Here is a 13792-nt window from a genome sequence, read left to right on the forward strand (position 1 = left end):
ATTGTAATGTTCATTCGTGTGACTTACCACTTACAGCTATATCTTACAAAATTACGATTTTTGTCATGAAAAACAATTTTAAACATGTACATGCAGGTTTTTGATTGTCGTTGTCATGTATTTTGTATCATGAAATTCTGTATGTCCATGTACAGTACAGTTTATAACAAGGTGATATCACATATCTTCAGTTAACCACTTCGGGATGTTGGTGTGTTAAGTATCCAAGTTGTTTATCAATGTCCAGGTGTATGTACGTTGACTCAGTGTTAGAGTGTTGAGTTAATTCCAAGAAAATTTAATATGCGCCTTTATCTGTACACAAATGCATCTCACATGTCCTGCTTACTGACCAATGCTGAGAGGATAAAAAACTGCATGCTTCACTTATAGGTGTGATATAGTTTATGGTGCTACAATACACAATTACATATTGTGTTATTAAATAAATACAAAGTCCAGTGGTAGTAGATTTGGCATACAATAAATGAGTATATCAAATGAGCTTCATTCTCAACTTAGACTTGGTAGCCACATGGTACAATGTAGTGAATAAAAAAATAATTCGGCAGTGGACATTCCACTGGGTGGCTCTTCTTGTTCACTGTTTCCAGATCGAATAAGAATTTGGAAAGTTGGTTTTTGTGGAGGGAGGAAAACCAGAGGACCCGGAGAAAAAAACCTCGGGGTAAGGATGAGAACCAACAACGAACTCAACCCAAGTGTGACACCAGGTCCAGGAATCGAACCTGAGCCACAGCAGTGGGAGGCGAGTGCCCTCACCACTGCACCATCCCTGCTCCCCAGTGAAGAAGTCAGCTAGTCCCGTTGACTTCAATGTATGTCTGATGTTCATAATATTTTAACGTCCTGGTTATCCATCTTTGACATTTGGCATGTTACAGTTTTGAATGAATAAGTACTGGAAATGGCCGATTACACCAACTAAAGGCAAATTCATTATATGCCTAGATGCATGGTGGTCAATCCTGTAAAAATAATAAAAATATGCAATTCAAGTCACTGAATAATTATGCTAATATTATTTTGTAAATACATCGAATTTTTTTTAACTACACACCACATGTACAATGTAAGGTCTGTCAATGAGCACCTGATGTTTTTCAAGCAAAATTAATGGTGAGATCAACATACTGTTTTTTATTTTTATTTTTAGCATGAAACATTAAAAGCCAGTAAATATGGAAACCAAAGGGGTATGAAAGACTGTCTGTATTGTCTGTATTGTATGACTGTCTGTCACCAGGACAAATGAAACTGTCCATAAAAACAGATGTCCATATAATTAAGATATTGCCTGTAAGGCACGATGCCATTATATGTGAAACCTATGATGCATACTTTACATGATGTGTACAGTTTGCATATACAGTTTGTTGGTCAAAGAAGGCTGATCACTTACCTTTTGGGACTGTCTATTAATCAATTAATGGGTTGTTTAACATACCTGGGAGGAGACATGACTCATATTAAGAAATATAATAATATAAAGAATTAAAACTTAAAGTGCATGCTGTTTTGATGATGACTTTTTCTTGGTTCGCATCATGAAGGCAATCAAGAGAATGAAATCTTTAAGTTAGTGTTATATGTACATGTATTGGTACATTCAAATCTGGGTCATTCCTCAGTATTTTGGACAAAGAAAGGGTTACAAAAAACTGCTCTAATCTGATCTAATTTTCTGTTTGGGCTATAGCCAAATGGTTGAAGTGTAGAAAAAGGAAATTGTCAACAGAGTTGTCGTCATTATTTTATAAATTAACATAAATACCTGCATCGATAACAATAGCTGTTGCGGAGAGGACATTCTATTGCTGTGTTTGCAATCAGTTAAAAAACTTAAATCAAGCAAAAGTTGTGTATACAAAATGTCCATTATGAAGATATTCTGCAGTGGCAATTTCAGCCTGAATTTTACCCCATAATCCTTTGTAAGCTGCAGTTTGTCTGACAAATGTCCCCTCCGCAACATTTTGACCTTTAAGTTTTGTTTTTTTTAGACCAAGCTGAATGCTATAAAGTTGCAGAAATGTGAACTTCTGATTTATGGCAAGGGGTAAATTAAATTGTATCAAAATTATGATATACTATTAAATATATGTTTAAATACCAGGTTGTTTTTTGTTGCGGAGAGGACAATTCTGTTGCAGAGAGGACAATTCTGTTGCGGAGAGGACATAATATTCTCAAAGTTTAATCTGTTGATGAAATTCAATTCTTTTTTTATGCTTCAAAAAATCTCACTGCTGTGATAAGTTTTATTATTGCTCATTAATGCCCTATCAAACTAGTTTAATTCATTCTCTGTCCATAAAATGCTCCTACAAGATGTTTTACAACTGAGCATGTGCAGTGAGGTGGAACTGTATTCTGGGAAATCCCCATTGCCATGTGCTTCAGGAACTTGACCTGTTTGGGTCCTGTTTATCACAGATAAAAGCACTTTCAAGTTTTCAGCAATGAATCCAAATACTAAAAGAAGTAAAAAGTTTAGAAAAGAGTTAAAAAAAGATCCTGGTTAGCAAAGGATTGATGATAAAGAAGTTTGATACTCCTGATTTCAGGAAAAAGCATGATCCTTGAGCTTCATGAGAAGAAGCTGAATCCCATCCCAGCTGAGCCAATCAAACCCAACGAGTATTATACTGTTGACTACATCAACAATTATTACTTTGGCAGAGTTGTAGAAGCCAAATGAAATGGCTTCATCAAGTTCAAGTTTTTGCCCAGTGCCGGTGGTAACAAACATGATGGCCCAGAAGAGATGACATTGATGAAGTACATGTTTCTTGTATTTTTTATGGGCCAGTGCATCTGGAGGGCAATAGTCCTTTTGTTATTACAGAGCGTGAGGAAGTTGAAAAAGTATTTTTGGCTGCTAAAAAGAAAATATTTTGAAGTTTTTGCCAAGACACAACCAACAGCAGTTCTTGAGTAAATGTTTTCTAAATTTTGTACCTAAAGTTTGGTTTCTGCTTTGTTTACAATGCTTGTGTATTTTAAATTTTGGCCGTCAAGGAAACTTGTGTTTAAAAAGTCAGTCTTTTGTTTTCAGCTTGTTACCCAATTATTATACATAATAACTATTTATTATACATACTAACAATTATTATACATAATAACAATATTACAGTACTTACAAGTGTATTTTGACAGGGTGTGGACAAAACCTGGCCTAGGCCATGGCCTACCCTGTGCCCTACCCTGTGGCCTACCCTATGGCCTACGGTGGTCAGATTTTTAAGAACATGAAAATAAAATCAGTAAGAGTTGAACGAATACGCTGGTGTACAATTATCTGTGTCTGTAAAAAAAAGAAAATTAACTTCAATAGCTAACACAATTACTGGTAACCCAGTAGTTTACATTGTGGGCTATAAAGAAATAATTCAAATTGAACATAACATTGTTAAGAATTCCAACTGGCCGGAGGCAAACCAGTTGGCTATTTACAAGCATGGCAGAGGATTTGAACTCGGAGCCACCGTGAAACAAATTCAGGTAGTGGTCAGGGCGGGACTCGAACCTGGGAGCGACGGATTGCGAGTCCGACACGCTGACCACTTGGCCACGCTGTCTCCAAGGGAGGTCGCTAACACGAGGTCTACTAAGAGGTCGCTAACACGATTTTCAACGTCCGAAGGAACAAAACACTGCAAATATCACAGCATTCAACCCTAACGGTAGGTTAATGGGGAGGGGAGAGGAGGGGCCAAATTGCGTGGTCGCAGAGGATATACAAAATGGCGGCTTTATGATGCAGGCTGTCAGTTGGTAACATATAGTGGAGTGCTGGTGTAAAAATGTAATGAACGGCGTTATATTCTTTGTTTTCAACCACGTGACAAAAATTTGCTACGTCATGCGCGGCCGCCATGTTGGGGGATAACTAAGCTTTTAAAATGGCTTCTTCCGAAGACGTGCCCGATGTGAACCTTCAATATTCGGATTACTTTGCGGGTATAGAGGGTCCTACGAAGTCAAGGTTCCACGAAAAAATAACTGTTAAAGGCTTCGACCGATACGCGTTGAGAAAAAGTGATTTCTCCGAAAACATCGAGCTCCTTCTGAACGTTCAATATCCAGATATTGTGAACTACTTACAAAAACCCAAATGAAGTTGTTGTGTTCGCCAGAGTTAGTCACGGTAGTGTATTTTTTTCTGATGATCTCGGAGAGAAGCAAACAGAGCAAAATAAAGGACTCATTTTTTATCGACCTCGGCTGACAACTCTTGTTTTACTAGGTAATTTGGTTACTTCAACTAAGTTGAAATTGTAAATTGGCCACCGTTAAGTGTTAGAAAGCTGACGTTTCGAGCGTTAGCCCTTTGTCAGAGCGATCTAGTCGATCTTGACACGACAGCTGCAAGTTCAGAAGACATATCACTCATAGTACTCACATTAGCGAGTGATGTGGCATATTTCAAGGATCTCAATTTTGGATTTAGAATTAAGACGTTATGTGTACTCTCACTTGATGAATCGCTCACAGAGAGCCCAGGACATCCCACTTTGACCATGGTTTCTGGCAGAAAAATATGGAACTGTAATTGCTTCCCATTGCTATTGCATAGCAGGGTTATGTGAAGGGTGGTCTCATGTTGGGGCAGAGCTTTTTGCTGTGGAGGCTGGTGTTAGAATTAGAGATTCTACCACATGCACACAGGAAAAGAACGAATGGCTTCTCTCTAGTCATATGAAAGAAATCCCCCATTACCTGTAATTGAGATGGATTTTACCTCTGCCTGAAGGAAGCATGAATTGATGGTGGAGAAACACTGATTAGTGCTATGGCTACTAGATCTAACCCTGGGATCTGAACAACCAGGACACCTGCCCCAATCCCAGAAGAGCAGAAAACTATTTTTAGAAGTATGTCTGGCTGTACAGTAAATCCAGCAGTCTTGCCCCTTGTCGCACCCTTAAATGAGCAGTATACTTGTAAAGAAATTGGTAATGTACCCAAGCCCTTGCCCAATAGCTTTTTTTTTAGAGAAGATTGTTTGTAGTTAGATTACTGGTACATAGAGTTGCTGCAGCAGTGTCAACAAATATTGCTTGAGATTACACCTGATGAGTGTGGAGCAATAGAAGCTTCAACTAGAAAGCAGTCACAATATAAAGTTTGGTACCAAATGGCAGGCAGGCAGGCAGGTCGTATTGCTGCTTCCAATCTAAAAACTGCTTGCAAAACAAATACAGCTAAGCCTGCTAAGAGTCTTGTTAAGTCCATATGCTACCCTGAAGCCCATAAGTTTTCAACTGCGGCCACGAGGTGGGGTTGTGAAAACAAGGGTAGGGCTCACAAAGCTTACCAGTCTGACAATTTCTGACCATGAGTCTTTGACAATTTCTGACAGTGGTCTCAATAGTGATCTAAGGTGACCATACTTGGGAGCTTCTCCTGATGGTATTATTAACTGCAAATGCTGTGGGATGGGTGTGTGTGAATAAAATGTCCATATGCACACAAGGATTCCACAATCGCTGAGGCTGCTGGCCAAACCAACTTTTGTTTAAAGAAAGATGAGTTTGGTAAAGTTCATCTGTGAGGTTGAATATTGTGATTTTGTGGTGTGAACAACAATAGATCTCTTTGTGCAGAAATTCTTCCTGACCAACAGTTTTGGGAAAATGCACGCTCTGTTTCCTCTGATTTCTTAAGCAAGTGCATTTTGCCTGAAATTGTAGGGAAGTAATCTACATGCCCAGGGTGTGAAGCTCTAGCCCTTCCATCTTCATCAACATCATCTGATGATGAAGAAGAGGAAGGGCCGTGGTGCTATTGTCAACAAGATCTGGAGGGCGGCACATTAATTGGCTGTGACAATGATTTGTGCAAGATAAAATGGTATCATACGTCATGTTTGAAGTTGAAAGAAGAGCCTTCAAGAAACTAGATCTGTCCAACTTTTTATAGAAAAAATTAACTGAGCAATCATGATTGAAATGTCAAGGTTATTCAATTGTACCACAACCACCAAACTATTACTTTGAGGGTGCTCCTTTCTTTGTCAAAATGCTAACTGAACTTTATGGTTGTCTGTCGTATAGGTATCTATTAACGACTAGCATCTGTGACACAAACTAAACACATATTGCTTGTCAATGGTGTACCTTAAAGCTGTGTTTTTGTCAACTTGAGAATTACTGAAGTTCTTTAATGGCAGATTGTGGCTAGCCTTAACTGCAGCCTTTATATGAAAAATTGTACATGAAGTACCTGGAATCAAACTGGTTGTAAGTTCACCTCGATCAAATGGTACAATGCATGGACTCTGATAAATTGGTGAGTGCATAGCACACTATGGCAGCTTTGTCAATAGGAGCCAGAGACGCACCTGGTTTTGCCTTTACCAACGAAACAATACCGGCTTCCGCAAAGTATGTGCGTGGTTATACCCCAGTTTGTGTTGTTATTATCACTATTTAGAAAACACAGCATCAATCCCACAAGTATCAATAATTAGCTGAATCTCAAACTAAACTATGTGCGTATGCGCCAAGTTTGGAAAATTTTTATTACAAAAGAAACATACAGCCTTGAAAGCTTAAACAATAATCACTTTTCAATTGCTTGCTTATTCAAACCTGTAACACAACCAAATTCAAAACAACCAAAGACAACACAGAGTTGTGGCAAACGATCATACCGGCTTCCGCAAAGCACGTGGGCGGTGTAGTATCCAACAAAAAAAATTTACCGTTCACACAAAATAAAGGTATTGCAATCCAAACTACAGCACAAGTCTTAAAAAAGTTTACATTGGCATACCTAATTACAAGTATTGACAGCTATTTAGAATGCATGACATTGACAAGTATATGCGTAACACCTTCAACTTACACTTCAGACAGCTATGTTACAGGGATTGTAACGCGTGGTTATCCCCCAACATGGCTGACCCCGGTTTTTTAATTTATGCCGACGTCACGTGCAAACAAAGAATTGGAGAGCATACATATCCAGGTAAGAAAAAGTAAAAATTACGTGCCAGGCCAATTTTTTAAGTGCCCTCAAGTGCTGTAGAGAATTGAATTTGCAACGAGCACCCCGGGACACGCACGCATCGCCGTCGTTAACATTTCGGAAACTTTACTTGCTTTTCCAAAGAAAGGGCCAGTATTGCACTAATTTGAAAGGAGAGCTGATATGATGATGTTATCCCAAAAGTTGCGTTTAACCGGCTTCTGTTCCTTGATTCCTTATTTTATCAGAAGGTTAAGAAATTTTGATCGGAATGTGGCCGCCAAAACAGCAGAAGAAAGTCGTTGGTAAGACAGTACTCAGGAAAACGTTGAAAGGTTTCCAGCAATGCTGTCCTTTTAAAAAATCTGACCACCGGTAGGCCACAGGGTAGACCACGGGGTAGGCCACAGGGTAGACCACAGGGTAGGCCACAGGGTAGGCCACAGGATAGGCCACAGGATAGGCCACAGGGTAGGCCACAGGGTAGGCCACAGGGTAGGCCATGGCCTAGGCCAGGTTTTGTCCCACACCCATTTTGACATTTTGGCTGTCAAGGGAACTCGTATTTAAAAAGCCAGTCTACAGTTTTCAGCTTGTTGCCCAAGAGGCCATGTTACTATATATGCACATTTTGTGTACAGATATTATTAAAGTCTCAAGACATTGAGTGTTGAGTTTGATGGTAGTTAATTTCAGGTTTTTAATGAACAAATCTTGAAATGGCCTATTTTAAAGCCTTGTATCAAGATTGTGAAAATTAAAGACCACTTTAATTTTTTGTTCTTAATCTTTTCATGGATATGGACAAAATTGTCCTCTCCGCAATGTCCTCTCTGGAACAGACCCCCTTTGAACAATTTAAAATTTCTGCCAATAAAGGGTTGTGCGTTTCCTCATTTTAATCCTCATACTTTCACAACATACACTAGGGAAGTAAACAAGATGACTAAGACTCCAGAATGACCAGTCAATTCAGAGGGATTTGAACATAAATATTATGTGCTGAAGAATGGAAATTTTCTGATATCCTCTCCGCAACAGCATTGTCTTTGCATGTTGCTGTCAATCTCAGATTTTCTTCAGACTGAATCAAAACAGTGTAATGCATCAAATTTATAGTGAACTTCAACCTGACATAAAAACATTTTGGTTATAATAAATAACTACCAAGTTGGAGGCTAAAATGATTCTAAAATGTTCTCTCCGCAACAAACAAAATACTGTAGAATGACCCATCTAGTCCTACAGACAATACAAAAAGCATGTTGTTATGCACAACTGCTTTGATCCTTGTGGATCATTTCCTCTTAATTTAACCCTCTTGAAACAGGAACCTGTTAATATGGACAACGACTACTCTTTTACTTGTGCAACTTAATTACAATTTGCCATACAAAGTAAATTAACCTTGAAAATATTACTGACAGTATAATAGTTACATGCTCTACGTAATCTTTTGTCACAATTTAATGTTCATGTGATTATTCAATGTATTATCAGTTAATAATTATTATTGATAAGATTATATTAAGATGCAATGGATGCATTATTTATAAGCTTTAAGATTGACAGTATTGTCCAGTTCCACTAATTTGCAATGTTGACAAGGTGTAAAACACATAAGCCTGGCATCATTTTAATGATCCATTTAATATAGACACCATGTCAATAAGGACACTTTCCACAATGCTCTCAGGGTGCATAGTAACAGGCTTTGATTGTAGTTGATTTAATATTCTTTCACATTAACTGTTTCAGTCTCAAGTTCTGAATGTTTATTCTCCTTCCACACATAATATCCTTTATATTAGTTTTAAGAACTTGCTGTTACATTGGACAATATTCCCTTGATGATTACGTTGTTTATTGTCAAACATTGTCCATTGAACATTATACGAGTGATGCATGAAAAAATGAGATGTTGATCACTCCTAGTAATATAAGGGTTAGACCATAGGTGCTTAGTGTGCATGAGAAGTGTTATCTACATGAGCAAATATATATCTTTAGTGTTCGGAGAGACGAGAATAGAGTCAATTGCAATAATAACTCAACTAGTTTAATGGCGGGTGTACTAACAACACAACGCACGAGGTGAGTCACGTGCTAGCATACGTCATAACATTCCTCCCTTAGGAAAAGTATCAACGAAAACTAAATAATAAAACGTCAGAGTTCCTTTAGACAGTCTCAAGCTCACTAAGGAACTTGTTCAATAAGGCGCTTAGGCGGTCTTCGGTCACGAACTGGGCAGCGTCTCTCTGGAAAAACAGTCTGGTCACGTCGATCAGACTTCTTGTATGAAACGGCTTCTTCTTGATTTACAAGATCCCTTGGTTGTTCTGGGGCTGGTTTCGCCTCCAGGGCACGAGGTTGACTCTGGTTGGTTCACTATGTGAAGGAACGTGTCCTACTGTGGCGACGGGCGTTTCAGTTGGCGAATATGCTGCTAAAGACTGAGGCACATTCACTTCCCAATCCTCTGATTGTTCCTGCTTATGGGGTTGAATCTTCGTTCCTGAGAGGTCTTTCAACTGATCGATATGTCGTTTCCAAAATAACTCCTTTACCTGTACACGATAAATCACAGGTCCTAACTTGGCAACTACCACTCCCTTGACCCAAGGATCTTGACTCTTCCTGTAGTCTTGTACCAAGACTGGATCTCCTACACTAAGCTGTCTCTTGGGCGCAGTAGGTTGTAACTTGGAGGGTTTAGATACTTTCTTTCGAAGATCTGGTCGTAAAAGATCTAGACGTGTCCGTAGTCTTTGGTTCATCAGCAATTCAGCGGGCGTACATCTTGTTGCCGTGTGCGGTGTAGTGCGATAGCTCAATAAGAATGAACAAATCTTCTGTGATATGGTACCTGGCTCACTTTTAGCTGCTTTCATCGCTTGTTTAAAGGTTCTTACTGCTCTCTCCGCTTCGCCATTAGATGCTGGATGGTATGGCGCGCTGAGGATTTGTTTCACATGGTTGTATCTTAGGAAATCTTTAAACTCTTGTGCAATAAATTGAGGGCCATTATCTGAGACAATCTCTTCGGGTAAACCATGAATAGCAAAGAGTGAGCGTAATGCGTCCACCGTTGCTTGAGCTGTTGTGCTTGACATCACTTCTAGCCATTTAGACTTCGCGTCTACGACAACCAAAAAGAAACCACCAAGAAATGGACCACAATAATCGACATGAACTCGTTGCCAAGGTCGGTGCGGCCACATCCAGGGATTATCGGAGGTTAGTGGCGCTTTACTGTGCGTTATCTGACAGGTCTCACAGTCTCCAACTAACTGTTCGAAATCTGAGTCTAACGCCGGCCACCAAACATGAAGTCTCGCTAATGCTTTTATTCGTACAACTCCAGGGTGACTCAGGTGTAGCTCTGCTAACACAGTCTCCTGGTGTTTCGCTGGAATCACGACTCTTGTTCCTCTCAAAAGACATCCGTCCTCCACTGTAAACTCAGTTCGTTTAGCAAAATAGCTTTTCAAATTGTCAGAAACCTCGGACTTGTCCGGCCATCCATAAAGGGTGAAGTGAATGACTCTCGACAACACTGGGTCTCGGGCTGCATCTTCCCGAAGCCGTTTAGAATTGATTGGAACTCTAGCAACTTGGATCCTGTTGACGTCTGCAGATTCTTCGTCAATGTGTAAGTCAACGTCTGTTCCTTTACACGGAAGTCTTGATAAGGCGTCTGCATTCTCATTCTGCTTTGATCTGCGGTACTTGATATCATACTGGTAAGCTGAAAGCTGGATTGCCTATCTTTGAATCCGTGATGCAGCTACGGCTGGAATCGCCTTCTTGGAACCAAACAATAACGTTAGGGGCTGATGGTCTGTCAGAAGGGTAAATCTGCGGCCATACAGAAATTGCTGGAATTTGCGAATACCGAAAATGATGGCTAGAGCTTCTTTTTCAATTACCGAATAACTTCGTTCAGATTTGGTTAAAGATCGCGAGGCGTAAGCAATAGGACGCTCAGTTCCATTAGCAGTGATGTGTGAAATTACTGCTCCCAGGCCTACTGGTGAAGCGTCTACGGCTAACTGAACTTCAAGCTTGGGATTGTAATGAACTAACACTTTTGAAGAAGCTAGAGTATCTTTAAGAGCTTGAAATGATACTTGACACTCCCTATTCCAACACCAGGGTGTGTCCTTCGATAATAACTGGTTCAAAGGACTGACCAATGTTGACATGTTTGGGATGAATTTGCAATAGTAGTTTACCAAACCTAAAAATGATTGCAATTCTGTTCGGTTCTCAGGTTCACAAACTTCAAGGACTGCTTGAACTTTGGCTAGGGAAGGATGTATACCTTCCCGATCCAACACGAATGCAAAATATTCCACTTTAGGTTGCATAATCGCACACTTAGAAACCTTAAACTTAGCTCCACATTCTTCAAATTTCTTGAGAGTATGGTGCAAGTTCTCGATATGCTGCTCATCGTTTTGACCAGTGACGATCAAATCATCCAATATTCCGCCAGTTTGGGTCAGGCCATCTAGCATTTTGTCAATCATCTGTTGGAATATTGCAGGCGCAGCTGCCACTCCAAATGGTAGTCTAGTGTACCGGTATAAACCTAAGTGGGTATTAATGGTGACATAGGGTTGGGACTTCTCATCCAGGACTACTTGCTGGTAGGCATGACTGAGGTCTAGCTTAGTAAATAATTCACCTCCATTCAACTTTGTGAATAATTCGTCTGGTGTCGGCATAGGGTACTCTGGGACATCTAAGTAAGGGTTAATGGTGAGTTTGAAATCGCCACAAATTCTCACTGTTCCATCTGGTTTAAGAACGGGAACAATTGGTGTGGCCCAATCCGAACTTTCAACCTTTTATAATACTCCTTCTTTCACCAGGCGCCTCAGCTCCTTTTCCACCTTCTCCCTGAGTGCGTAAGGCATCGGACGAGACTTGAAATACTGAGGTGTAGAATTATCTTTCACTTTGAGCTGAGCTGTGAATCCAGTAATGGTACCTAGTTTACCATCAAACAATTTGGGGTACTGTTGAACTACGTCTTCTAACTTGGGTCTTGCTTGGTTAGCTTGTCGAACAGCATTAATGCGGTGCCAGTTCAACTTAATCTTGGACAACCAATCTCTTCCCATGAGAGCATTACCTTTCCCTTTAGTAACTATAATGGGTAGGTCAAGTTCTTGAGATCCATACTTAACATGAACAGCAGTTTCTCCATACACTGGTATCGAATGCCCAGAATAGCTCCTAAAGTCACGTTAGACTTTTGCAAAGGAACTGAGCCCAAATCGTTTTGCCATATTTCTTCAGGGATCACAGTCACTGCAGCTCCTGTGTCCAGTTCTAATTTACAGGGAACATTATTGATATTAAGCGGTATCAATATTTCATCCGATTTCTTTTTCGAGGAATTTCTTACAGAAAACATAGGCCATTCACGATGATATGCGTCACCGGAGTTTTCAGGATGTGCCGAGTCAGAAGCCTCACTACTAGAACCACTTCCAGTGCCTAACAACTTAATTCTTGAATCTTTTTTCTTCTTCTTTCCCTGTTTAAATGTTTGTGGCTTGGGTTTTCGTTGGGTTGGGGATTTCGCAGACTTCTTCTGCAGACATTGTGGACTGATGTGCCCTTTTCGTTTGCATATGTGACACTCGGAATCTTTATGAAAACACTTTTCAGGTGAATGATTTCGCCTACCACAACGAAAACATGGATCATGTAGCTCCACCTTCCGAACGGGTTTAGGCTCACTAGAAATCTCGAATATTTCCTTGTCCATCAACTCCATGCCAACGGCGATATCTACTGCTTTCTTTAGTGTTAAATCTGCTACTCCTAATAATTTTCTTCGAATCGTTTGTGACGTAATGCCACACACCAGTCTATCCCTCAATGCTTCATCGCGATATACCCCAAACTCACAAGTTTCTGCTAATTTTTGCAACTTAGCTAAAAATTCACGAATTGACTGACCTTCCACTTGATTGTACTTGTGAAATTTGTACCTTTCGGCGATGATAATTGGTTTCGGCGTCAATTGTCGGCCCATAACTTCTACAATTTCCGTGAACGATAACTCCGTGGGTTTAGTCGGCGTAGTTAAACTCTTTAACAAAGCATACATCTTCCCACCAATCGAGGTAAGTAAACTGGCTGCCTTTTTCTCGTTGGGAACATTGTTCACCACAAAGAACATCTCCAAACGCTCTACGTATGTCGACCACTCTTCCACTTTCGGGTCAAAATTCTCCATTCGTCCGAAATAACCAGCAACTGGGGCACTGAATGAAGCTGCACTCGCTCCTTCGACTTCGACCTCGGTGGTATTATCTCCCTCGGGCATGTTACTTAATCCCGTAACTCGTCGCCAAAATTGTAGTGTTCGGAGAGACGAGAGTAGAGTCAATTGCAATAATAACTCAACTAGTTTAATGGCGGATGTACTAACAACACAACGCACGAGGTGAGTCACGTGCTAGCATACGTCATAACAATATCTATTTGTCCTTAATTGCAAGAAATTATCTCTGGAAAATTTATTATTGACTAGTAACTTTACACGTTGTTGGAATTATTATTTTTAATATGAAGGTGAGCACAAAATGTCACATAATTTACAAAGCAGTCAATGACATAAAGATTGGCTTATGGCCACTGTAATACGTTTCTTGTACCTGCAGATCATACAAGGTGTGGCACATTCATATAAATAGGATCTATCTGTGTACGGTAGTCAGTAGCATGCCGGTTGATCAACTGTGTGTATCCTCTGTTCACTATTAGAAATGCT

At 40.0% G+C, this 13792-nt stretch overlaps 1 protein-coding gene and 1 pseudogene across 1 annotated transcript; one reads left to right on the plus strand and one right to left on the minus strand.

Moving 5' to 3' along the window:
- Positions 1–3986: 3986 nt before the first annotated feature.
- LOC148730610 (uncharacterized) lies at positions 3987–5711 on the plus strand (annotated as a pseudogene).
- A 6443-nt stretch (positions 5712–12154) lies between these two features.
- LOC148730611 (uncharacterized) lies at positions 12155–13345 on the minus strand. The gene has a single exon (XM_088761823.1). It carries the CDS (start codon positions 13343–13345, stop codon positions 12155–12157), a length of 1191 nt encoding a protein of 396 aa, XP_088617949.1.
- Positions 13346–13792: the final 447 nt, after the last annotated feature.

The sequence above is a fragment of the Stylophora pistillata genome, chromosome 5 (genome assembly GCF_964205215.1).
Source record: "Stylophora pistillata chromosome 5, jaStyPist1.2, whole genome shotgun sequence".
Taxonomy (NCBI): Eukaryota; Metazoa; Cnidaria; class Anthozoa; order Scleractinia; family Pocilloporidae; genus Stylophora; species Stylophora pistillata.